The sequence below is a fragment of the Temnothorax nylanderi genome, unplaced genomic scaffold, assembly GCF_030848795.1.
Source record: "Temnothorax nylanderi isolate EJ_2023f unplaced genomic scaffold, tnyl_v1.0 TNYL_tig0087_pilon, whole genome shotgun sequence".
Classification (NCBI taxonomy): domain Eukaryota; kingdom Metazoa; phylum Arthropoda; class Insecta; order Hymenoptera; family Formicidae; genus Temnothorax; species Temnothorax nylanderi.
Genome location: NW_027249149.1, coordinates 573,555 through 600,225, shown reverse-complemented (window position 1 = coordinate 600,225; position 26,671 = coordinate 573,555). Strand labels below are relative to the sequence as shown.

The 26,671-nt window shown below is 34.0% G+C and overlaps 4 protein-coding genes across 9 annotated transcripts in view; 3 read left to right on the top strand and 1 right to left on the bottom strand.

The window, feature by feature from the left end:
* LOC139774779 (uncharacterized) overlaps positions 1–26,671 on the bottom strand; it is a 211,392-nt gene that overhangs the window by 123,812 nt on the left and 60,909 nt on the right. For 2 of the 3 annotated variants that reach the window (XR_011718671.1, XM_071710243.1), the window contains exons 1-2: positions 9,685–9,961; positions 9,447–9,483 (exon numbers count right to left, since the gene is read on the bottom strand). The exons of the other annotated variant lie outside the window; for it this stretch is intronic. Coding sequence is in view for 1 of the 2 variants with exons in the window: in XM_071710243.1 (XP_071566344.1) it covers positions 9,447–9,483; positions 9,685–9,689 (42 nt within the window). In the remaining variant the exon portion in view is untranslated. Of the gene's footprint in view, positions 1–9,446; positions 9,484–9,684; positions 9,962–26,671 lie in introns of those variants that run through there. 3 annotated transcript variants of the gene reach the window in all.
* The window catches only part of LOC139774778 (uncharacterized), a 171,484-nt gene that overhangs the window by 107,849 nt on the left and 36,964 nt on the right, over positions 1–26,671 (top strand). The window lies entirely within an intron of this gene.
* Positions 2,874–7,063, top strand: LOC139774783 (kielin/chordin-like protein). Its single transcript, XM_071710255.1, has 7 exons — positions 2,874–3,034; positions 3,652–3,895; positions 3,998–4,104; positions 5,062–5,181; positions 5,659–5,808; positions 5,898–5,951; positions 6,560–7,063. Exons 1-7 carry the CDS (start codon positions 2,905–2,907, stop codon positions 6,736–6,738), a joined length of 984 nt encoding a protein of 327 aa, XP_071566356.1. The 5' UTR covers positions 2,874–2,904; the 3' UTR covers positions 6,739–7,063.
* Positions 12,501–15,972, top strand: LOC139774784 (uncharacterized). The gene is made up of 5 exons (XM_071710256.1): positions 12,501–12,662; positions 13,314–13,557; positions 13,667–13,719; positions 14,819–14,872; positions 15,484–15,972. The coding sequence occupies exons 1-5, from the start codon at positions 12,533–12,535 to the stop codon at positions 15,648–15,650; spliced, it is 648 nt and encodes a 215-aa protein (XP_071566357.1). The 5' UTR covers positions 12,501–12,532; the 3' UTR covers positions 15,651–15,972.

Sequence of the window (26,671 nt, the reverse complement as noted above, 5' to 3'; positions counted from 1 at the left end):
TATTTCTACATAAATTAAGTACATATATTTTCATAATTAACAGAATATACATATATACATTCTGAGAACCAATCAGCGAAAAAAACAATAACAGACTTCTTACATACCTTTGTGAGTCCGCAACTCACAAAGGCATGTAAAAGAGGTCTGTTATTGTTTTTTCGCTGATTGGTTCTCTCGCTTTCCTTATTTCGTATTATAATTTGTAATATACAGTTTTATATATCTTTCTTAAAACAGCTATGTGCTTTCTTTATATCAAATGCTTATTTTTATAAGTAAAAGTATAAGTATATATATACTTCATACCTATATGTTTTAATATATATAAAAAATTGTATAAGTTATTTATTTAACATGACTTTGCTCTTTGCTTATCGATGAAAAAAAAACAGCGAAATAAATAATAATCCGGTCGCGAAAAGGAAGAATGATAAGAGAGACGCAACGGGCGAAGAGAGACAGAAGAGAGAAAGGAAGAGAGATAAATATTTTTTAAGATGTTTAAAAATTAACTAAACGTTTAAATCACTCTACTACATTGATAGATGTCATATTTATACGTAAGATGTAACTTCAAGTAATCAAAATGTGAAAATAATATGCTACTAACTCCATTTGCTGTTATGCATGATTTTACCGAAAGGATCTTTCATTTCTCTGATGCGAAGAGCGCGGCAATCATGAATATTTAATATAGTCCAGTATGTGTGCGTGTATGGGCGCATTTTCTTTCGATATTATGAAAGATTCATGTATGGCGTCACATTATTCAAATTACATCACGTTTTCTCACACGCGTCGACAGTTCGGTATTATTCTGTCATAGTAACAGATGTGACAGATGTGTGAACATATTGCAAGGAATTTGTTCACGTTAGTTGTAAAATTTTCAACGCGATCTCTGTCTTTATTTCTAATGGCTACTGGACCGATTTCTGATTATCGAATAATTTCATGTCACTTATTTTTTTTACTTCGTAGATTTTTTAAATTTCTCATTTATGGACAATTATTCTATAATGCAAAATCTATAGAAAGTGCATTTTGATATGAAGTATATGATGTCAAATAAAAATATCAAATGTTTATCGCATCGATTATAAATTATAGATAATATGAAAACGAAATTATTAAATTCTTCAAAACTGTTTTCAATTTTTCCATACAGTGCTGCATTTCACTGGATCAAGTCAGTGTATCTGTCAAGAAATATCGGCATAGCATGCTGAATGTTAAAACGTTATGTTAAAGTCACATATCGATTTCAACGGCAACTCTTGATGTAGAAGAGCATTAGTTACCAATCTGTATTATATTGTTTCTATAATTAACCATTCGTTATGCAATTAGATTTCTAAATCACAATGATAACTTTGGAAATTGAAATATTTCATATACATGTTGAATAAAAAATAAAATTAATACTTTAGCATGGCTAGAGAAATCAATTTCTTATCTTGTTAAATTGTCTTATGTTATTTCGTTTATATTTTCTTTAATTTTATGAATCGCGATATCTAAAAAAAAAATTTATTACTTCACGACAAATCGATTCAATAATCATATGAATATAGTGTGAGGTAGGTACATAAAATGAGATATTGACACGCGTTTAAACGGTCGAGCGATACTAATTACACAACCGTACTGTGAATCGCGTCAAATAGGAGGTAATTGCGACAAACATTGCATATGGATAACGAGCACTGCGCAAAATCAATTTCTGTAGCACGTTAATATTATGATCCTATAAAATGATAACTAATTACAAAATATAACTCACTTTATCGCACACCCAATTGATTAAATACAGAAAAGTGTATTAGAATTTAGAATAATTGACGCGCTATTACTTGTAATATATCATAAAAATATAATAATTCGTTTGACGTTCTTCTTTTTTCAGAGAAAAATGTGTATCTATATGGTAATTTAACAATGCGACTTGGTGACGGAATAATGAAAAGACAATATGTTTCAGCTTGCAAAGCTGAATGAATTTGCGAAGCACCACCTGTGCCGACTTGTGAACCGCATACATCGCTTGACAGAAATTGTGATACAATTCGCCTATTTTTTGATCAGCCATAAACTCTAAGATATTGCAATTACTTTTACACAACGCGCAAAAACTCGTTAAAAATTTTACTTAAATATTTGTAAGAATTAAAACGTTTTTTACATTATAATATTTGTAAGAATTAAAACATTACGTTATAATAAAAACTGATATTTGCAAGGATAGAAATCACTTATTGATTATTAATATCTAACCGATTAATATCATACATGACAAAAAGTTTTTTTTTATCAAAAGAAACCATACAGCAACATTACAAATTCTAACTTTCTTTTCTGTGCTTTCGTGTCATTGAAGATATGCAAGATTACGCCAAGTGAAAGTAGTATACAATTACATGATAAAAAGTATCGATAATTTTTAACAATTTAACAAAATACATTCAACAGAAGTTGAAGGCGGTGATTCAAGGCGAGAGAGAGATAATTTGTTTCAACACAATAATAGTTACGTAATTCAAATGGGCATGCAACGCACGATGACTGATAAAACAAATTATTCTCTCCAATTCGCGTTTCCTCTCTTCCGCTTGTTCTATTCTTTGTATTTCCTTCGCATATTGCTTACCAGATTTTTCTTCGTCTCTACGCGGGCTTACGACTCTCTCTCTCATTTTCATTCTCCTCCAGCACGCATATTCCTCTCTGTTGCGCCTCCTAGATATTCTCTGATTCTGTTTCTCACGTGCGTTTCAATTCACTATCGCACACACACGTACTATTTCCCCTCTTCCAATACCATGTTCCTGCGTCTGCGTCATTCATATATTCCCCGTCTTTCTCGTGTCCACTTCCAGACCGTGGTCACCGGTCGAGGTATAAATGACGCAGCGCAGACGCAAGTCGCGCAAGTTTTCACACTGCTCGAACATGACACGTCGTGGCTCTCGTTCTTTCATTCAGATATGCGCCTATCTGGCGTTCATCACCGTCACAATCGCGGCTGATCAAGGTGAGTCGCAAACGATAGAGAAGCGACGCTTACGGGAAACGTGCGATATATTGTTGTAAAAAGAGTTATTCGAATATTGATCTCATTTACAATCTTACAGTAAGGCAATAAGTCATTTATTATTTTTGATCGAATATTCCAACGTAATCTCGGGTTACAGCGCCAGTTATAATAATAAATTCGCGGCAAAATCGCGAAAAGAATATGCAAGTGTTAAAACTATTAAATGTTTTGAGTAACTGCCAAATTCTTTGTAAATGCATTTATAAGACACATTTACTACAACGCCAGAAAACTTTTATGTAACAAAATAAATGCTTTATGATAAATCACGCTTAATATAATAATCATTTCATTAACTAATTTGTTAATTTTAGAAATAACGATACGACGCACTTTTTAGAGATTTTTAAAAATTGATTCAGTATAATTGTAAAAACTTCGACATTTTGACTTCGTGAATAATTATATGTCTAATTCAAAATTCCGTTAGACGAATAACGACGCAACTCTAAGCACTCAGAAGGATTCTCTTATCCTAGTATATAAACATCCATTTTTATCGCGGTCAATAATATATCGCATTAAATGTTTTTAAATTCTTTGTTTTTGTAAAGAGGAATGCGATAAAACAAAATGCCCGGGTCCACTGGCGTATTACGAGGCTCTCGGTTGTACTCCGGTGTTTGAGAAAGAGGGCGATTGTTGCGCGACCAAATACAACTGTGATCATCTAAAAGAGAGATCCACTATTAAGTGTTATGTCAATGGTAAAGAGTACGAGATCGGAGAGAAACTCAAAGACGAAGATGCGAATCCTTGTGACGTTAGTTGCACCTGCCGCTCAGGATATGATGGCATGTAAGTAAAGACTTTCACATCAATTTTTTCATTGTTGTCTCCTTTTAATATTTTAATTATTAAATTTCACTTATTAAAACTACGTAATTGCTTTCAATATAGCGCCTCGTTTAATTGTGCGGTAGTTGATTGTTTCTTCGGACCAGTGAAACCAGATTGCTATCGAAAGAGATCCCCGGCCCAATGTTGTCCCGAAGAGGAAGTGTGTCGTAAGCATAATCTAATTAAGAGTTGTAAATTTTCTCTATATATATTCGCGATAAATTGACAACATAATAACACTGATTTTTATGCATCTAAATATTATATTAAATTCACGTAGTTATATCCCAATTATGTTCTTCTCGATAGATTCATTATAATTAAAAAGATAAATTTTTAATAATTTTACATTTTCGCGATATATCCTTTTTAGCTAATATAGTTATCGAACTTTGTTAACCAGAAAGCCACAATAAAATTGCTTTAGTATAATTAACCTTTAGAGGACGGGAAGCCTATTTTTAGGCGTCAAACTGTTTACGCGCTAAAATATCATATATACTTAAGGGTTTTTTGGGTTACTGAGTTTCCGTAGTACCGGGAATCTAAGGAAAACAAGTAAGAATGGCCAATTCAAGGCCGAGAATTTAAGCGATTACTCTTATCTTCTGAAGCAAATTCTTCAGGATAACGACAACGTTTAAAAAGGCATTCGTCGAAGACCAAAATGTGTCGTGAGTGCGATATGCCTCTGTGTGTTATATCTTGCTTCGAAATATATCATACAAAACAACATTATTAAATATATGCATAAACATCGTAAATCAAAATTTTTTTCTCACAAAGTCCTCCTTATGAATTTGTTTGCATTTTTTAGCTTTAAATTTCAAAATATATTTTTATAATGAGATTTTACAAAAAGTATTTCCATGTTTTTCATTCTAAATATAAACAATAATTTTTTTGAAATTTACAATCATATGAATGTGTTATGCAATTTTTCGTAATATAACACATATATGAAACTTATAAATAAAAATCATAAAAAATCATGAAAAAACCTGCCCGTCCTCTAAAGGTTAAATTTCATATTCAACAATAGCAATCCACTTGCCGACAAAAAAGACATTTCTATCATAAAATATATGTAACAACATTTAAATAAAGTTATTTACGTCTTGTAGCTGAAAATCCCGAAGACAGAGCTATCTGTAATGTAAACGGAAAGGAATATAGAGATGGAGAATACTTCGAAGTTGAAAATGAGCCGGATTTAAACTGTGTATGCCAGCCGGGCTATAAAGGTAAAGATAATCCTAGGTACTTTTATGTTATTTAAAATTTTTCAGTGCTAGATACTTTGGTACAACATGTATATAAAATACATGTTAATGAGTGATTTCAATGTTATTGTCAACATTTATATTTTTATATGCGGTGTACGAAATTCTTATGACAAATATGACAAATATAAACGAATTGTCAGTTTTCAATGAAACAGATGTATTATGGAAACTTACATTGATGCAATATATTGATGAATAATTATTTACTGGCTTATTTGCTGGTCGACAAATAAGCTAGTAAATTAAATAATTCAACACTTGTATATCATAAATATACATACCTATATATTGTATTTGTCATAACAATAATTAAGACTAAATTCGTATTTATCTATATTTCAGTAATGTGTGAACAGCAACAATTCTGTGATATAAATGTTTAATTTAAAACTATATAATTTATGCTTACATCCATAAAAAATTATACGGTTTTAGGGGAAAACGTCGAACCTTTCTGCATGAAGCCTAAACATCCATATTGCAGTCCCGATTTCCGTAGTGCAAGCGACATTGTTAATAACTGCGCTCCGGTTTATTATTCCACTCAACCGCCGCAGACTAGTTGCAGTGTATTTTCGAGATGTCGTAAGTTTGCGAGTTGCAATTTTGCGTGATAAGCAAATATATGTTAATTTTATTTAAGCAATAACGATTATCGGGTTGTTTTTTCTTAGAAAACGACAACGACACTGTTATTCACAATGAGTCTGGCGACGAAAATCCCGATGGTACGTTTCATATTTAACAATATAGAATAGAAATATAATAGTTTTTGAACAATCCGAGATAATTGATACTCTTAAGAATTTGATCTGGTCTTTTATTAATTTTACTAATTATCGACTTATAAAAAAAATGTAAAGATATATTTTCTACAAGCTAATTCGCTTATTGAATTGAAACATAAATGATGCATCGACACGCATTTGAACATTCAAGCGATGCTAATTATGACTGTGCTTTGAATACCATGAAATGAAAGTTAATTGCGAGAAATGTTGCATACGAAAAGCACCGCGCAAATCAATTTCTGTTGCAATCCTATAAAATGATAATTAATTTGGTCATCGTTATCCCCAGCATAGGAAATTATCGAGGAAATTATGTTATAGGCGTGTCAGTTAACACGTCACATCTATAGCGCGTTTGATGTTCGTTCGTTAAAAACCATTTTATTTTATTTATTTATCTATTTTTTAAAATCTCTTTTGATATATTTCGGTTTTGAAAATTTTTAGTTAGATTTAAGCAATAATAAAATACTCGAAGAGGTATATAATATCTTAGAGTTAATTTTATCATGTAAAGATGTTTCATCGAGACTTATTCTTTTTAGATAAGGACGTTTGTCATTTCGGCAATTTGACGATGCAGCGCGGCGACGAGTTGAATCAAGGTACAGATTATAGTTCTGTGTGCGTTAAATGCGTTTGCGAGGTACCTCCTGTACCCACTTGTCAGCGTTTACCGGATGACGAATGCGATGTAACAAAGCATCCGCCTTTCCAACATTAAACATTTTAAAATCTGTGATAATGTGATTACTTACGTTGTACAATTCAGGATTATAGTAAATTAGTACGTAAATGTTAAAACTTCTCTATATATGTATGTATGAAATATTCTAATGTATGCATTTCTGCTGTTGATTGACAATAGAAGCATATTTTTATATATTGCACGTTGAAAAAAAATGGATTACAAATCTTCTACACATTCCATGTAAATTATGATTATAGATAATATTAAGGATTTAAAACAAAACGTAGAATGGCAAATATTTTTAAAATGATCTTTATTATTGATAAATAAATGATAAATAAATGAATAAAGTTTTAAATTATTGTTTTATTACTTAATTCTGCTTAATAAACTGTAACGCGACGAATGTTTCGCGCATCTAAAAATCTATTACCTTCGATCTATATTTGTGATTATGACATATTAGTATTACTTAATTCTAATTCTATATTTCATCGATGTAAATTTGTAGTTACATATTTATTCGAAAGGTTCTGCAAAGTCTGCCTGTAAAGAGAGATAAATATTGTTACAGCGTGATATTGCGCTATCTCTTTTGATATTGATGCAACGTTATGTTCATAAGAATTATTCAACCGCGGTGATTTTCAAGATCATACTATTACGATTATCGCAAATATGCTTCCGCTTACGGTGCGCACTGGCGCTGTAATAATCTACATATTGGGCAAACCAATTCCTGTTCTGGACATTGTCTGCTTAGTAATGTGCATAAGCTGGCAACAGAGTCATTCACACACGTTTCGCCAAACGTTACCTATTTCTCATTTAAACTTCTAAGTGATTTTACCGTTGACACTTCGCAAATTATTGCCGGCATTACAGACTCACTTGCGCGTCTCGCGTTAACTCGCGATTTATCGCAATTTGCGGTTGAGAAGTCCGCGCTTTGCAACTCACGAATACGAAGAAACGAATTAATTTCAACGTTCGCTAAATTCATGGCCTCTAGTCCCTTTCACGAGCCAATGGAAAACCAATTGCGAGCATATGTGAATTATATTACGTAAGTATACTAATTTGATTTGCCAGCTTGTAATAAATTATATTATAGATTGTGAACGCAAAACAAAAGCAAGATAAATAAAGTAAAAAGGCTCTAAAATACTCTAGATAAATAAAATAAATAAAGTGAAGTAAATTTTTCCACCTAATAAAAATTATATTGTTACGTGATTCGATATAAATTTAAATATAAATTTAAAATACTAGTAACATTTAATTGTAATAAATTTTAGATTGATATTAGAGAAATATATGCGCGAATTATATATGCTATGAATTATTAATATACAGAATTTCCCATAATGATACCGTGCGATACTTTAATAGTAATTAATGTCCTAGGTACTCTGGAGATTAATTATTTGAAAATCTGATTATTTAACTAATTAACTCATAGAGAAAGTATAATTTTGTTCCGCGACGAAACATTTTTTGGTTTTTATTTCACTTTAAACAATATAAATACTATAAGTTAAAATTATTAATAAACACGAATAGATATGCTATAAAAGATTAGAATAATGATTGACGTGTTATAAAAATAGATTCAGTTAATGACTATTAATGTGCTTTTTATTAAATAAATTAATCAAGATACGTTATGAGACTGTAAAATATTTCCAATCCTTCTTTCATTCATGCTTGTGATATATGATATATATTAAAAAATATCAAATAAGTCTCTGAGTATTTCACATAAAAAAGATCTTTGAATATTGCGTTAGATTATACAATATTTAACTCTGGAACATAGAAAAGTTAAAAGCAGACCTCCTCAGATTATCTAAAAAAGTATTTGGAAATGTAAAAGAGGAGTAAATAAAGTATCACGCCTAATTAACTAATTAATTATTTTTGCATTTTTTCCCTATTCTGTATAGAATTTATTTATTGTTGTACATTATACATTCAATTCAATAAACATCTTATTTGAATCTCCGTTGTCCATGAGATATGAATGAAGCATTAAAGGCTATGAAAGAAGCATTAACGTTAAATAGAAACATTATATTTAAAAAAATGTTAATTTATAGCCTTTTGTTATTTCTAGTTCTTTTTATTAATTTTTTGTTATACTTATTGAAATACCATCTTGAAAAATTTAATCAATTATAATACATACTTTATATTAAAATCAACATATTGTATTCTTTCATAGTATTCTTATCTAATAGCATCTTTTGATAATATCTATTATCTGTGCATAGAATGCTTGGTAAAAAGTACAAGATAATATCTTTATTAAATTTCAAGACAAAATTTTCGTAAAAATCACTCTATTATTATTTCTCACTTTCTGTCGAGTTTATTCTATTTCTTCATTCAGATTGAATTGAAGATGAATTTGCCTATAAATTACAAGCAATTTATGCACCTCGTAATTAGTATATTCCGTATAATGAGACAGTGTGTCGATAAATGATGTATTTATTAAGCTCTACGGTTAATAACTTTGCGTATATGTTGTGGAAAATTATACGCAGTCCAGAGTTAAATATTACAACTAATTTATTTTAGCCCGTCCATCTGAAAACGCAATGGATCTATGAGATTTTATATTTATTTGTAACTATGTTTTTAACTTTATACATATATCTCTACGTTTTATATATATTTGATACATTTCTCATAGATCTACTGGTTCCAATTAAAATAAAAAGTTATTTGTTACTCACGGATACGATGCGCAGCAGCGGAGTTGTAACGCAACCACTGTAAGATACAAAAATATCCAAATTAGCGACAAAATTATCCAAAGTAATGATATTTAAAATAATTAATATAAAAAAATGTGTGCATTTTGGATTTCTCGCTTATCTTTTATTTTAAATACAGTAATAAAGTAATTATACAATTTTTGAAAAGCTGTGATTCCGTAAGTAATTCTTAATAAATAGGTAATAATTTACTCACCCCATGGTTGCTCCGCCGTTGCCCGATGCCTCCTAGGTCTCCTCCTCCTCTCAGATTCTCAAGGTTCGTTGCACTCACACACCACTCGTGAAAACATGTTAATTACGATCGCGCGATACTTAGCACGGCACTTCCGAATTTCCGATGGTCATCGCACGCGACGTGCACGTCGTTGTATTTCGCGACGGAAGAATACAACGCATGAGATAGTACAATCGTGGAACTACCTACGATTCGTTTTATACCCGCAGCGTCTCGTAAGTTAACGGAACAGACGAACCTGCGTACGGCAGCGGCATTATAATTACTTAATCCGACGAACGGATGCTGAATTCACGCTACACGCTTAATCGCGATCGCATTCACTAGTTAAATGCGATGTCACTTGATTCCGATCCGCATCGGTCGATATATTTCAGTTTTCCGTTGCTTAAATTACTCGGCTCGACGATCCGTATATTACTTCGTTCTCAATCTGGAGATGGTAGGCAAATTATGTACATTTTAATCGATGAAAAATTTAAATCACGATTGAATCCGAACGTCGCGTCGCGAGGAAGTAATCGTCTGTTGCGAAATACGCGAAACGATAGTTAATACATCTTATTCTCCGTCTATTCTCGTACTTCGAGCGGATAAATCGCGCGAAGTATCTATTTGAGTGAGCAACCGTCGTCTCGGAACGTTAATCGCCAAGTTGATTAATCGCGCAGGCTAACTGTTTGAAAAGAACAATCGCATCTTGAGAAGTAACGCGGCGAAATAATAGCGCGAGCACGGAGCGACCGGCGTTGCTACATGCCTGTTCGAGCGCCAACCTTGTGTACGAGCACGAGCGCGGCGAGAATGTAAATACCTACACATCGCCCGAGCGCGGTGTATAAACAAGATACACCTCACTTCCGAGAAATATATAATGCGTTATAAAATCAAATATTACGCGCGGCAAAGATTCTGTTACTCGTGTTAAATCCGTTTATCGAAATTTTCAAGATGTATATCTCGAAAAATAGAGTTATAATGCGTGCGCCTATCACGTTAACTACGAACGTTTATTTGAGGAATAAGATTTACCTTATTTCGATCGAGATATTATTATCGTAAACTAATTATCTATATTTTTAGAACTAAACTTTTATACTTATAGATTAGTAAAATTGTGTAAAATAAATCAAGTGTTTAATAAATCAAGAATTATAATTTTATTAAATCGAGGAACTGAAATAAAATTGCAAGAATTGCATAGCAGCTTGTTTCCTTTATTAATAAATCGCGATTCTCTCCTTTCGGAGTATACAAATTTTGAAAACTTTAATTTCTTAATAATAATTTAATTTTTATTTTTTAATTAAAACAAAGATAAACTTTTTTTTAACTTGAGATTTAATCTCAGAATGTTGAAATAAAACCTATTATGAATCCATACCCTAATTCATATAATTCAGAATTTAGAACAGAATTCTATTTATAATTTTATATGCTGTATACTATGGAAAATATTTAAAGAATCGGATACAATATATGTAAAATATATTTTAAAATACACATGTATAAAAAATACATAGCACATAAATTATGAATTCTGTTCTAAAACTATAGGTAAAAAATAAATTTAATTATTTTTAAATAAAATATAATGAATGAGTCGCATTAAAATTAAACTTTTAAATTGAAATAAAAATGTCTTATTAATAATTCTTATTCATTAATAATCATTTTAGCTAACGCTGTTAGCTGACATATTTGTAGTGCACTTAAATCATGATTCTCAATTCTAATTACTCTCTAAAATATGCTTTTCAAATAAATGAATAATACTGTATTCTTTAAATAATTTTAAGTTTTATGCCCTATCTTGGAGCCCTTAAAAATTCTTGAACACATTTTTGCTTCGCAATTCAACATAAATGTGACTTCCATTGGTCCGGAGACAGAATGAAAATCGTAGGCTGAGCACGCGCTGCAAACTCGCCATAAACGATCTTTCAAGATGACAATAAATCGGCTATATTAAGTTCCGTTTAAAATATGGCCCGGCACGGTCGGCGGAGTTACCGGAAGTAGCCAGTGATAGTCTGAAGAGCGTCAATGAAATATGAGGGTATGAAAGAAGCGTCGTTTCCGGAAGTTGTACCGTCAGGTTGTTCGATAGCGAAAGTCACAGCGACAGACAACTCTGTCGCTGAGAACTTCGATGTACTAACGATCGAGCGCGCTGGAACAATTCCGTGATATAATTAAGGAAGAATCTGCAGAACGAACAATTAGAGAAGACATAAAATTTAAACTCGGTTTAAAAGCTCCCTTGAGAAGTAAAATCATGAAAAGCAAAGTTTCCCCAAACGACCTAAGCTCTTTTATTGATTACTTTTCGTTTAAAATACGAATGTATTATTCGTTTCAATAGCATCATAATTTTTATTATGTTATATATTATTATACGAATATTGTTGTTACATACTTAGTATCTACGTTAATTTTTAATAGAAATAATTTGCATCTTTTTGCAGTTTTTCTCACCTGCGTATAGAAAATTCCAAATTTTTCTCTCTTTGCTTGTTCTATTCTTTGTATTTCCTTCGCATATTGCTTACCAGATTTTTCTTCGTCTCTACGCGGGCTTACGACTCTCTCTCTCATTTTCATTCTCCTCCAGCACGCATATTCCTCTCTGTTGCGCCTCCTAGATATTCTCTGATTCTGTTTCTCACGTGCGTTTCAATTCACTATCGCACACACACGTACTATTTCCCCTCTTCCAATACCATGTTCCTGCGTCTGCGTCATTCATATATTCCCCGTCTTTCTCGTGTCCACTTCCAGACCGTGGTCACCGGTCGAGGTATAAATGACGGAGCGCAGACGCAAGTCGCGCAAGTTTTCACACTGCTCGAACATGACACGTCGTGGCTCTCGTTCTTTCATTCAGATATGCGCCTATCTGGCGTTCATCACCGTCACAATCGCGGCTGATCAAGGTGAGTCACAAACGATAGAGAAGCGACGCTTACGGGAAACGTGCGATAAATTGTTGTAAAAAGAGTTATTCGAATATTGATTTTATTTACAATCTTACACAGTAAGGCAATAAGTCATTTATCATTTTTGATCGAATATTCCAACGTAATCTCGGGTTACAGCGCCAGTTATAATAATAAATTCGCGGCAAAATCGCGAAAAGAATATGCAAGTGTTAAAACTATTAAATATTTTGAGTAACTGCCAAATTCTTTATAAATGCATTTATAAGACACATTTACTACAACGCCAGAAAACTTTTATGTAACAAAATAAATGCTTTATAATAAATCACGCTTAATATAATAATCATTTCATTAACTAATTTGTTAATTAAAAACATGTTTTTGCCAAGTGCAATAAAATTTTAGAAATAACGATACGACGCACTTTTTGGAGATTTTTAAAAATTGATTCAGTATAATTGTAAACACTTCGACATTTTGACTTCGTGAATAATTCTATGTCTAACTCAAAATTCCGTTAGACGAATAACGACGCAACTCTAAGCACTCAGAAGGATTCTCTTATCCTAGTATATAAACATCCATTTTTATCGCGGTCAATAATATATCGCATTAAATGTTTTTAAATTCTTTGTTTTTGTAAAGAGGAATGCGATAAAACAAAATGCCCGGGTCCACTGGCGTATTACGAGGCTCTCGGTTGTACTCCGGTGTTTGAGAAAGAGGGCGATTGTTGCGCGACCAAATACAACTGTGATCATCTAAAAGAGAGATCCACTATTAAGTGTTATGTCAATGGTAAAGAGTACGAGATCGGAGAGAAACTCAAAGACGAAGATGCGAATCCTTGTGACGTTAGTTGCACCTGCCTCCTAGGACGTGATGGCAAGTAAGTAAAGACTTTCACATCAATTTTTTTATTGTTGTCTCCTTTTAATATTTTAATTATTAAATTCCACTTATTAAAACTTATTAAAACGTAATTGCTTTCAATATAGCGCCTCGTTTAATTGTGCGATAGTTGATTGTTTCCACGGACCAGTGAAACCAGGTTGGTATATAAAGAATTCCCCGGTCTAATGTTGTCCCGGAGAGGAAGTGTGTCGTAAGCATAATCTAATTAAGAGTTGTAAATTTTCTCCATATATATTTGCGATAAATTGACAACATGATAACACTGATTTTTATGCATCTAAATATTATATTAAATTCACGTAGTTATATCCCAATTATGTTCTTTCTCGATAGAATCATTATATTGTAATTAAAAAGATAAATTTTTAATAATTTTACATTTTCGCGATATATCCTTTTTAGCGAATATATTTATCGAACTTTGTTAACCAGAAAGCCACAATAAAATTGCTTTAGTATAATTAACCTTTAGAGGACGGGAAGCCTATTTTTAGGCGTCAAACTGTTTACGCGCTAAAATATCATATATACTTAAGGGTTTTTTGGGTTACTGAGTTTCCGTAGTACCGGGAATCTAAGGAAAACAAGTAAGAATGGCCAATTCAAGGCCGAGAATTTAAGCGATTACTCTTATCTTCTGAAGCAAATTCTTCAGGATAACGACAACGTTTAAAAAGGCATTCGTCGAAGACCAAAAATGTGTCGTGAGTGCGATATGCCTCTGTGTGTTATATCTTGCTTCGAAATATATCATACAAAACAACATTATTAAATATATGCATAAACATCGTAAATCAAAATTTTTTTCTCACAAAGTCCTCCTTATGAATTTGTTTGCATTTTTTAGCTCTAAATTTCAAAATATATTTTTATAATGAGATTTTACAAAAAGTATTTCCATGTTTTTCATTCTAAATATAAAATTCATTCTAAATATAAACAATAATTTTTTTGAAATTTACAATCATATGGATGTGTTGTGCAATTTTTCGTAATATAACACATGCATATATGAAACTTATAAATAAAAATCATAAAAAATCATGAAAAAACCTGCCTGTCTTCTAAACATTGTTAATAACTGCGCTCCGGTTTATTATTCCACTCAATCGCCGCAGACTGTTTGCAGTGTATTTTCGAGATGTCGTAAGTTTGCGAGTTGCAATTTTGCGTGATAAGCAAATATATGTTAAGTTTATTTAAGCGATAACGGTTATCGGGTTTTTTTTTCTTAGAAAACGACAACGACGCTGTTATTCACAATGAGTCTGGCGACGAAAATCCCGATGGTACGTTTCATATTTAACAATATAGAATAGAAATATAATAGTTTTTGAACAATCCGAGATAATTGATACTCTTAAGAATTTGATCTGGTCTTTTATTAATTTTACTAATTATCGACTTATAAAAAAAATGTAAAGATATATTTTCTACAAGCTAATTCGCTTATTGAATTGAAACATAAATGATGCATCGACACGCATTTGAACATTCAAGCGATGCTAATTATGACTGTGCTTTGAATACCATGAAATGAAAGTTAATTGCGAGAAATGTTGCATACGAAAAGCACCGCGCAAATCAATTTTTGTTGCAATCCTATAAAATGATAATTAATTTGGTCATCGTTATCCACAGCATAGAAAATTATCGAGGAAATTATGTTATAGGCGTGTCAGTTAACACGTCACATCTATAATAGCGCGTTTAATGTTCGTTCGTTAAAAACCATTTTATTTTATTTATTTATCTATTTTTTAAAGTCTCTTTTGATATATTTCGGTTTTGAAAATTTTTAGTTAGATTTAAGCAATAATAAAATACTCGAAGAGATATATAATATCTTAGAGTTAATTTTATCATGTAAAGATGTTTCATCGAGACTTATTCTTTTTAGATAAGGACGTTTGTCATTTCGGCAATTTGACGATGCAGCTCGGCGACGAGTTGAATCAATCTACAGATTATAGTTCTGCATGCGTTAAATGCGTTTGCGAGGTACCTCCTGTACCCACTTGTCAGCGTTTACCGGATGACGAATGCGATGTAACAAAGCAACGTTAAACATTTCAAAATCTGTGATAATGTGATTACTTTCGTTGTACAATTCAGGATTATAGTAAATTAGTACGTAAATGTTAAAACTTCTCTATATATGTATGAAATATTCTAATGTATGCATTTCTGCTGTTGATTGACAATAGAAGCATATTTTTACATATTGCACGTTGAAAAAAAAATGGATTACAAATCTTCTACACATTCCATGTAAATTATGATTATAGATAATATTAAGGATTTAAAACAAAACGTAGAATGGCAAATATTTTTAAAATGATCTTTATTATTAACAAATAAATGATAAATAAATGAATAAAGTTTTAAATTATTGTTTTATTACTTAATTCTGCTTAATAAACTGTAACGCGACGAATGTTTCGCGCATCTAAAAATCTATTACCTTCGATCTATATTTGTGATATGACATATTAGTATTATTTAATTCTAATTCTATATTTTATCGATGTAAATTTATATATAGTTACATATTTATTCGATAGGTTCTGCAAAGTCTGCCTGTAAAGAGAGATAAATATTATTACAGCGTGATATTGTGCTATCTCTTTTGATATTGATGCAACGTTATGTTCATCAGAATTATTCAACCGCGGTGATTTTCAAGATCATACTATTACGATTATCGCAAATATGCTTCCGCTTACGGTGCGCACTGGCGCTGTAATAATCTACATATTGGGCAAACCAATTCCTGTTCTGGACATTGTCTGCTTAGTAATGTGCATAAGCTGGCAACAGAGTCATTCACACACGTTTCGCCAAACGTTACCTATTTCTCATTTAAACTTCTAAGTGATTTTACCGTTGACACTTCGCAAATTATTGCCGGCATTACAGACTCACTTGCGCGTCTCGCGTTAACTCGCGATTTATCGCAATTTGCGGTTGAGAAGTCCGCGCTTTGCAACTCACGAATACGAAGAAACGAATTAATTTCAACGTTCGCTAAATTCATGGCCTTTAGTCCCTTTCACGAGCCGATGGAAAACCAATTGCGAGCATATGTGAACTATATTACATAAGTACTAATTTGACTTGCTAGCTTGTAATAAATTATAGATTGTGAACGCAAAACAAAAGCAAGATAAATAAAGTAAAAGAACTCTAGAATACTCTAGATAAATAAAATAAATAAAGTGAAGTAGATATTTCCACCTAATAAAAATTATATTGTTACGTGATTCGATAAATATAAATTTAAAATACTAGTAACATTTAAGGGGTTATACTACCTTGGCGCACTGAATAATGAACCCTTTTTTGGGAATTTTTTTCTCGAAAACTACTCAATGGATTAAAATGAAATTTTGAGACTTTATTATACATGTATTAAAGGTATACAAAAATAATTTTTATTTAAATTTAAGATACAAAATGGCGTCGTGGCACTAGGTAACTTGAACACATGTTTTGTCCGAGGAGGAAATCTGCGTACACTGTAGAAGTCTCTGTACACCACCTAAAGCAAAAAAAAAATTTTTCCTTAATCTACATTAGTTTTTCATTGGAAGTACGTAGGATTATAAATTTTTTTAAAAAATTTGCGAATTGACATCAGTTTTAATTTTGTTTTCTCAAAAAAGAAACTTCTACAGTGTACGCAGATTTCCTGCTCGGACAAAACATGTGTTCAAGTTACCTAGTGCCACGACGCCATTTTGTATCTTAAATTTAAATAAAAATTATTTTTGTATACCTTTAATACATGCATAATAAAGTCTCAAAATTTCATTTTAATCCATTGAGTAGTTTTCGAGAAAAAAATTCCCAAAAAAGGGTTCATTATTCAGTGCGCCAAGGTAGTATAACCCCTTAATTGTAATAAATTTTAGATTGATATTAGAGAAATATATGCTCGAATTATATATGCTATGAATTATTAATATACAGAATTTCCCATAATGATACCGTGTGATACTTTAATAGTAATTAATCTCCTAGGTACTCTGGAGATTAATTATTTGAAAATCTGATTATTTAACTAATTAACTCATAGAGAAAGTATAATTTTGTTCCGCGACGAAACATTTTTTGGTTTTTATTTCACTTTAAGCAATATAAATACTATAAGTTAAAATGATTAATAAACACGAATAGATAGGCTATAAAAGATTAGAATAATGATTGACGTGTTATAAAAATAGATTCAGTTAATGACTATTAATATGCTTTTTATTAAACTAGACACTATACAGACGCGCGCTTCGCGCGCGCTATTTAGCTTTAACATTATGCTATTACACTATTACACTATTAAGATACATTATGAGACTGTAAAATATTTCCAATCCTTCTTTCATTCATGCTTGTGACATATGATATATATTAAAAGAATATATAAATTTAAACTCGGTTTAAAAGCTCCCTTGAGAAGTAAAATCATGAAAAGCAAAGTTTCCCCAAACGACCTAAGCTCTTTTATTGATTACTTTTCATTTAAAACACGAATGTATTATTCGTTTCAATAGCATCATAATTTTTATTATGTTATATATTATTATACGAATATTGTTGCTAAATAGTACGTTAATTTTTAATAGAAATAATTTGCATCGTTTTGCAGTTTTTCTCACCTGCGTAAGGAAAATTCCGAATTTTGCTCATCTATAAAGAAAATTATATTTCAGAGAAAAATTAGATCCGTAGCAATATTCAGGATGTACAAATTCTCGAGAAATACGTATTTCGCATTACGTACCTGTATATAAATCTCCATATTTTCGCGACACTTTTCACGTTATGCAGAGATGGTGCTCAGCTAAAGCCCCATCTACATCTATCGTAACGCTTTAATCGTAAGCGATCTTGGTCGTAAGGAAAGTAGCTGTCGTAAACATTGTGTGTATACATAAAATCGCAATGCGTTATAAGTTGTGTTGCACAACAGCAAATGGCGAAACAGAATGTCAGGGGCCAAGTAGAGCTGTTAGAACGAGCGCGTTACGATTAACATTACGATAGACGGACCTTAAAGGCCTCCGCACAATGAAAAATATAAGGAACAAGGAACAGATATTAGCGATTAGGACTAACGAATCAAGAATAAAGTTGAATGCACGATGAAAAATACAGGCAACAGAAACAGGGAATAACGCAGGCAATAGATTTTTAACCTATCAGAAGCCGTGTTTAATGTTACACCAGCTTTATTCCTGATTTCTTATTTCTAATCGCTAATATCTGTTCCTTGTTCCTTATATTTTTCATTGTGCGGGGGTCTTTACGCTGACTTTTGCGGCGCAGCCATCTGCGTAAATCCTGCTCTTTGACTTAGAGACTCAAACACAAAAATTGTAAATTTACGTAAAAAAATTTATCACCAAGAGTATTAGGAAGACACGTGCGTCTTTTCGGAGTTCGGCTTTTATAAAATGTTATTATTTTATATTACAGTTAAGCTTCACATCATTTTGCTTCTATCGACCATGCTGTGATATGCAGAACGTTCCGAAAATCAACTGTATTTTTATATTCTCTACGTAATACAAGCTTGAGTCTTTTTCAATGAAAATTTAATCGATGCCAATAACGAATAATTTGAAACCAATATCGGTATTAATGAAATTTAGAACTGAATATTGAAGAGAATCAGGCTTTAAACGTATAAATAAATAACAAAACTATTTAATTAATTTGTAACGAACCTGATAGGAACTTGATTTAAAACTTAATTCTATAGAGAAGTTTAATAAAATTACAAAAGAGTTCTTTGCAATGAATATTTCATTGCACTGCTGCAGAAGCAATCACTAATTTGTAAACATTTATAGGAAATTCAATTTTATTCTTTTCCTATTTCCGGGTTAATGACCGCTGTATGCATATTCTTGGAACACTTAGCGAGAAAATTAATTATCCAAAAATGGTTTCCTCAACAGATAAGTTTCCGAGAAGTTAATGACAGACTAACACTTGCGAATAAAGGCGATCTTAGCACCCGCATAGACGCCCCAGCCCGCATGTAAAACGGCACACACTTCAAGAACACAAGCTGAGCGAACTGATTAGCTGACGGATCGCCCGACTGTCAGGACAATCCGGAATGTACCGACGGAGATGGGTTCGACTGAATCCGAACAATGGAAGTCCTACGATCTGCTAGAACTAATCCAGCCATTGTCGTGCTAAATTTCTGTACGGGATGCAGTTCCACGTAATTCACTATAGTCAACTGATTGCTGTGTACGTGTATAGACCGTGTCGTATATCTTAGGTACCATAATATTGCCGTTTAATTTAATTTACGAAGAATCTGGAGAAACCTAGAATCTGATAATTGGCAAAAGTTTACACACGATCGGAGAATATTAGCTCGATTTTTTCAGCTCGATGTAAATTCGCCGCAACTATAATATATTTGAGTATAACGCATTCATAATATTAAAGCGCGAATTAAACTTGATTGTTTCAATTTTTTGGAGTCTCTTCATGGTTAAAATATCTCGAAATAATTCTCGAAAGAACACGGGCAGAAAAAAGACTACTATTTAGCTTACACTTGCTCATTTCATTCGTTCCTAGCAGACTTCTCCAAATGAAATTAACCACGCGCAAGAGTCATTGAAGAGAGGAAAACGCAAGTGGTTTCGAAGTACACGATCTGAGATTAGCCTCATGGCTGCACCGAAATTTAATTAATCCCCGCATAAGGAAAGAGTTTTCGCTGAGTTCTGTACCGCTGCTGGTGCAAGTTTTAGCACCGACAGTGAAGGAAAACGGGCATCTATGCACTGGCGCAGCGCAGCGCATTGGAGAGACAACTAGGGGAGTAAGCACGCGTAGGTCAGGCAAAGAAGCGCAATCCTGCCTCGATTCATGTGTTGATTTAACGAAAGAAGCTATATTAAATCATAAAATTAAATGAAAACTTGCGAAGTAAGTACCTTGTAATTATCCAAGATGTCATGTATAATTATGCGATACATTTATTTGTTAGTAAAGTATTTGTTAATTAATTAAGCGATATTAAGAATAAAATTCCCTTTCTCAGAAAAAAATGTTTTCTAATATTTTAGTACTATATTCTATATAGTATCTTTTATCGCTCTCCTGTAAATAGATACTACGCTAATGTCTATCACACTTAAAATAATTTGTTTCCGTGTCTGAAAGTCGAGTGGAAAGCGACGGCGCGCTTTCGCATAAAAGCGCGAAAAAACATGCACACGGCAAAACGCGGACTGGCCGATGTATCCATAATTCATGGTGTTGACGGTTTGGCATAAACTAACCCGGATACTAATTTCCCGAGCTACTACGTTGCCCGCGTCGCGCTGCGTGCTCGTTAGGAGAGAAGAGCCAGGCTTGGATGCCGCGAGATGCAATTATGATAAACCGGGGGTGCCTCTTCCGAAAGCTTTTCAGGGTCTGCAAGAAAGCTAAGGAGAGAGCGTAGCCGAGGCTCGGACTCGCGTTCATCTATCCCGCTTCCGGTTTCCTGTGTTGTGTGTGTGCTGTGTGCCCCCCATGACTCCGGCATCCCGCTGCCCTCTCCGATAAGCTTCGGATTCGGGAACGCGCGGATTCGTGCTTGCGATCGATCCCGCGAGATGAATGGCGGGCTGTTAAGCTTGTTGGGCCAATCGGGCACGGCAAGAGACGATGTTGGTGTGTTGCTGCATTATTAATTTACTCCGCCGTAATTCCCGATTCGTTTGATTAAGATCTCGAAGGCTGCTTGTGTCGCAACAGGCATATTTATGGCCGATGGTTAATGGCGATAAATGGAGAGAGCGGTGTCTCGGCGGTTAATGACGAGTTACGAATAATCGCAGCTGAGTAAACGCTGAATTCATGATCGTACATTATGATTACAATTGAGGTTTCGATCATTTGATACATTATCAAAACTCGGATAAATCATGTACGTCAAATTTCATTGTGTCGAAAGCTATTTTGCAGAGATTGATAAAAATTCGATATTTATTAACTGCGAGATTTTTTACTCCGAAACTTACGACAGACGTAGACAGGAGCGCTCATAAAATCTGCAAAGTTAACAGACGAAGAGCTTAGCAAAGTGATTATAACGTAACTTTAATAACTGTTTTGCTTGCCGTTGTACCAAAACTTTTTCGAGCAGCCCAACATGTATAGCCAAGAACTTGGGGAGTTTGCGGCAATATTGTGACTGTAAACATTTTTCTTGCGACGCTCCGCGCCGCGTCGCGTCGGTCTGATAAATTCGCAAATGACGATTTGCACCGCGGTAATAACAGCGCGACCCCTTTTCGCGCACGTTCATTTTTATCGAGTACCTGTTTTGTCGTAATTTACGAGCCCCCCCTTCCCCCATGGTTAATTATCACGCTGAAAAACGTCTCTCCAGTCTCTCCTTACTGTCGCGCTAGAAAATTGCACTCGCGACGATCGGAGCACCGTAGTCGCATTACGACACCGCTTCTCGTCTCGTCACAACGCTACTCTGGTAATGGAAACTTTGTGAAACGCCATTCCGGGAATAATAAACGCATTACCTGTACGTTCTATCTCCCAGTATTTATTTTCGCCCGGAGGTCTTTTAAGTGGCAGTATTTCATTCCGTTACCGTTATTAAGCTGCACTATCTCCCTCGCGCGTCCACCATGTCCACTCTCGTGAGCTATTTTATCAGATTAATTTTTTTCCCCGCGCAAATTTTCCCTGATGAACGCTTTGACGGATTAAAAGTTGAAATAAAAGTTCCGGCAGGTCCCGCTCCCTGCTTGGCGCTGGGCGCTTTCATCCAACAAATTACTTTTACGTTTCGGCGCGGCCTCCGTTCTTTTTCACATACGGAAAAGTGACGCAAGAATAAGTTACGAGGCACATTTTAAACTGCTTTCTTATGCGCGCGGAGTTTATTAAAATGTTTAATTTTTATTATAAGTGCGTTTCTTTGATAGAAAGTACATAAAAAGTTGAAAATTTTGTGACATCTTAATCTCAAATAACATCTAAGATTTTGTGACATCTTAATTTCAAGTGACATTTATAAGAAAAGAATTATTTTTTGCTCAATTTAATTATGATTTTAATGACTTTCTTTTATGTTACGTCGACAAGTAAAGTTAACTTGACTAAAAAATTCTTACAAAAATAATGCTTTGTCTTGTCTGCGTTATGGAAATAAGTATGAAATATTTTTTTTTTATTTGGTCGAAACTGACTGATAATAGAAGACGAAAATTAATATTCGATTAGCGAATAATATGAAATGCAACATTTGCATATAAAAGATTTTTCAGCGTATGTGTTATTCATGAGCCGAGCTTATCCGCGAAAATATACCTCTCGGGCAATATTTATAGTAATGCAAAATTAAAACAAAATTCTCATTGAAATAAATAATCGGTTTCTTAAAATCCTGAATAAAATCTCCATCCTATGAATACATTACGCGAAGAAATTATATTCGTAAGAAGGTCAACGGCCAAGATACGAGCACAAAAATACGGATGTTGGTTTAAAATAAAATCTAGTTTATTAATAATAAAATATTAAAAACAGTTGAACGTTTCGACTTTACTTGGTCTTCTTCAGTCATATAAAAGCTGACCATATGTATGATTGAAATGTTTACAGTTAAAGTAAGTCAAAAAATCAAAAGCAAATTAAGTTACAACCAGAAAAAAAATTACATTCGACTCTACGTGGGAAAAACGACCGAAGATGACAGCGCGGCGTATAAATGATCGATATATCGCGTACGAAGAATATTAAATAATAATCAAGTGTTTGTATACGAGATTTTACCCGTAATCGCGCTATCTATAAAGCGCGCTCGTCCAGCTGTAAATCATAATGCGTTTGCGTCATCCGCTGTAGTAATTTACCGTCGGGAGGGCAATCCTCCGCGCGGTGGACTATAATATTTGATTACTATCTATTAATTATGACTCGGCGAGGAGAAGTGTTTCACGGTTCTCTAGACTTCGGGGATCGATATCAACGCGGTGCATCGTTGTGATAATTCCGGCTTATGGGATCATTAATTATAGGAGCGTCACCACCATAGTATCGCGTAATGTCTTGGACCTGCTTCGGCGTCGCTCCTCGGTCGTGAGAAATTGGTCAGCGAAGTTTGCGAAACTAGCAGCCATCTGGATCTCATCGCTTTCGAAGTTCGCCGAGCAGTCGTGGCAAAGGACGGAATTTGCGATCGAAGAAAAGCTTCTGCCGCGTCGGTAATGGCTTTCGCAAGCTTTTACCGGTGAGGACGTTTGAAGATGCGTTTGCTTTTTGCATTCAATTTACTAACTCAATATGCGCAAGTTGATTTCTTTAATTATATGACATTTAAAATTATTTTGAGTGAGAGACATAATAAAGATATTCTAATGTTCCCTGTAATTATTACTTCTTAAGAATTTTTCAATTATTTCTGTTGTATGAATTGCTTCAACGAATTTAAAAGAGATTTAATACAGAACGAGACTTGAACGGATTTCACGTATATCTTGAAACTACAAAGGAAATACGAATGATTGTCTTGTTTACCGTTTTGCTCCGCGTTTTCAAAAACCACAATAAAACTACGATAAAAATACGAGATTGTATTTATTGCATTTCACGGATCGATAGAATGCAGCATTCTTGTTAGTTTCCAAGCTTACAAGAAAGCGATTCGATTCGGAATAATAGCTGTATTTCTCGACAGAATCGAAAATTATCTAATAAATAAAATCTCGTAAAGTACTATTTTTGACAACAAGTTTTACCATTATCTGCAGATGAAAAGGCACAGTTCTTTTTATATCGAATTAGATTAGAAGTAGAAAATGATTAACTGTAGAAACAGTTAACAAATTTAATGTCTTTCAATTTTCAAATATGTTGATTGATTTTTGCAAGTACTGCATTTAATTATAGTATTAACCTTTAGAGGCCGGGAAAAGGACTTGAAGAGTTTTTTTTTTTTTTACTATTTTTCCCTTATTCAACACACAAATTTTGCCTGAAAACATCAAATAGCTTGTGTTTTTTGGGTGGTCGATATTTCGACCACCCCCGGCCTCTAAAGGTTAAATATCCACCGTACTTTGCGCTAAAATGTCTTTTCTTTAATAATATCTCTTTCATAGTGAACGAGGTAAATAACGCGCCGGCGGTATTTCTGTCGGAGGCGACTTTACACGAGTTTCGTATACTCGTCGTAAAATGCGTGCATTCGGCAACCGCATCCGAGATATAAAGGCCTTACACGCGCTGTATGCAATTTATAACGACGGGAGTGCAATTTTACGTCGGGAATATATATGTGACCGAGACAAATTTTATGGAAAATATAATGCGGAAATATGAGCTCTCTCTCCTCTTCCAGCCATCGATGTAATATGTATTGCCTACCATTTCACAAACATTCAAGCTTTTACATGATTTCGCAAACATATTATGTTATATGCAAACATTTTTAATTTATACCTACGAATTATTGAATTATTCACTGCACTTATTCTCAATAACATAATAACAGGAGATGTCTCTCGTTTATAGAAAAACACTTTTTCAATATCTATTATTGATTCGTAAAGGTATGAAAGTCACGATAAGTTTAAATTTGCTCATACAGATCTCTTCCTCAAACTATTCAATGAATGTTTTCCTAAATATTTTCACGTTTTAATACAGAGATTCGTATTTTTTATATGAACAGTGGCGGCGAATAGTTTTACAGCTCGGAGCTGTTTTCCCGGTCGAGATTTTCAGACCGAGCTACATATCCTCGAAGGATCTCGTTGTTTGCACGCACAACAATGGTCTCTCGGCCGCCACTCGGGCGCCTCTTCCGAACCTCTTTGGAATCAACTTAGGACGGCATTGTCGTAAGCTCGCTCGAGGCCTTCTTTTGCCGACTTTCTCGCCGACGAAAGAGAAATTGGACCTTCGAGGCTTTGTTGGGGGATCCATTCCATTCTCGCGTGATACGTTGAAAGTCATGTAAATGTAGATTAGGTGGGTCCTCTTACGGAGACGGCCTCCATTCGCGTTTGCATCGCAGGCATTGCCTGCATTCAGCCGACGTTCTCCCCGAAGATGTATCTAATCTCGCGCGATCTTTGAATTCGTCCTCAAGAGCCTCTCCCCTATTTCTTCTACCCAATCTATTTCAAATTCCTGACTTTTATGCGGATCGCGAGCCACATGCACAAAGAGAGATACTTTCTTCGGTTTTTCGCGTTTTTATCTCCCTAATAACGGTAATAATTTCAGCTTTGGATTTTATAGTTATAGAATTTAATGAATCTCTGCTAAGGAAAGCGTGAAGGAATAAAATTATCTTCGTAGATCAATATTATTAGATTATAAATGCCGTAGGTTTAAACCGTAGGTTTAGAAGGAATTAGATTATTATATAGAATTAGGCACTTGGCCCTTCAAATCTATCCACGGCCGTGTCAGTTCATTTGCCCTGAGCGTACGTCAACGGCATATCAAAGGGTAAACCAGCAACCAGCGCTCTATGCTGCAGCTATACTAGAGCAGCCCTTTCTGCTGCTGCTGGCTTACGTCTACAGCTCGGCTGTCTGCTTGACGATGCAGATTACTTAACCCTACGTTTCATGCATGATCGATGACTCTCGTCCTCGGAATTGACAAGTGCTCGTCCGGTTGACATGCGGTCGATCGGCGAGCACGTTATTAAACCGCCGTTCGCGTACGGACGCAATCCTAATACCAGACAGAGTACACAATTTGCCGTGCGCAAATAGACCCTATAGATCAGTCCGAGAGTGAATCACCGTGCGCCTACTGTATTGCCGATAATAATGCGATCGCAAATTAGACTGACCTCCATCCAGCGGCGAGATACTGGCAATTAAATTCGACTGCGGCGTTTGATTATCGTAATTGTTTACGGGCCAGCGTGAAAAGTTTTTCCCCGGCAAAATTCATCGCCGATCGTCGATGTTGCGTCGCGACAAATATCGAGTTTGCGCGGATTATTGCGAATTCTGTGTTTGTAATGACAGTAACGTAATTTCTCATGCGTTTGTCGTGCGTGCGAACAACGAGATCCTTCTTTC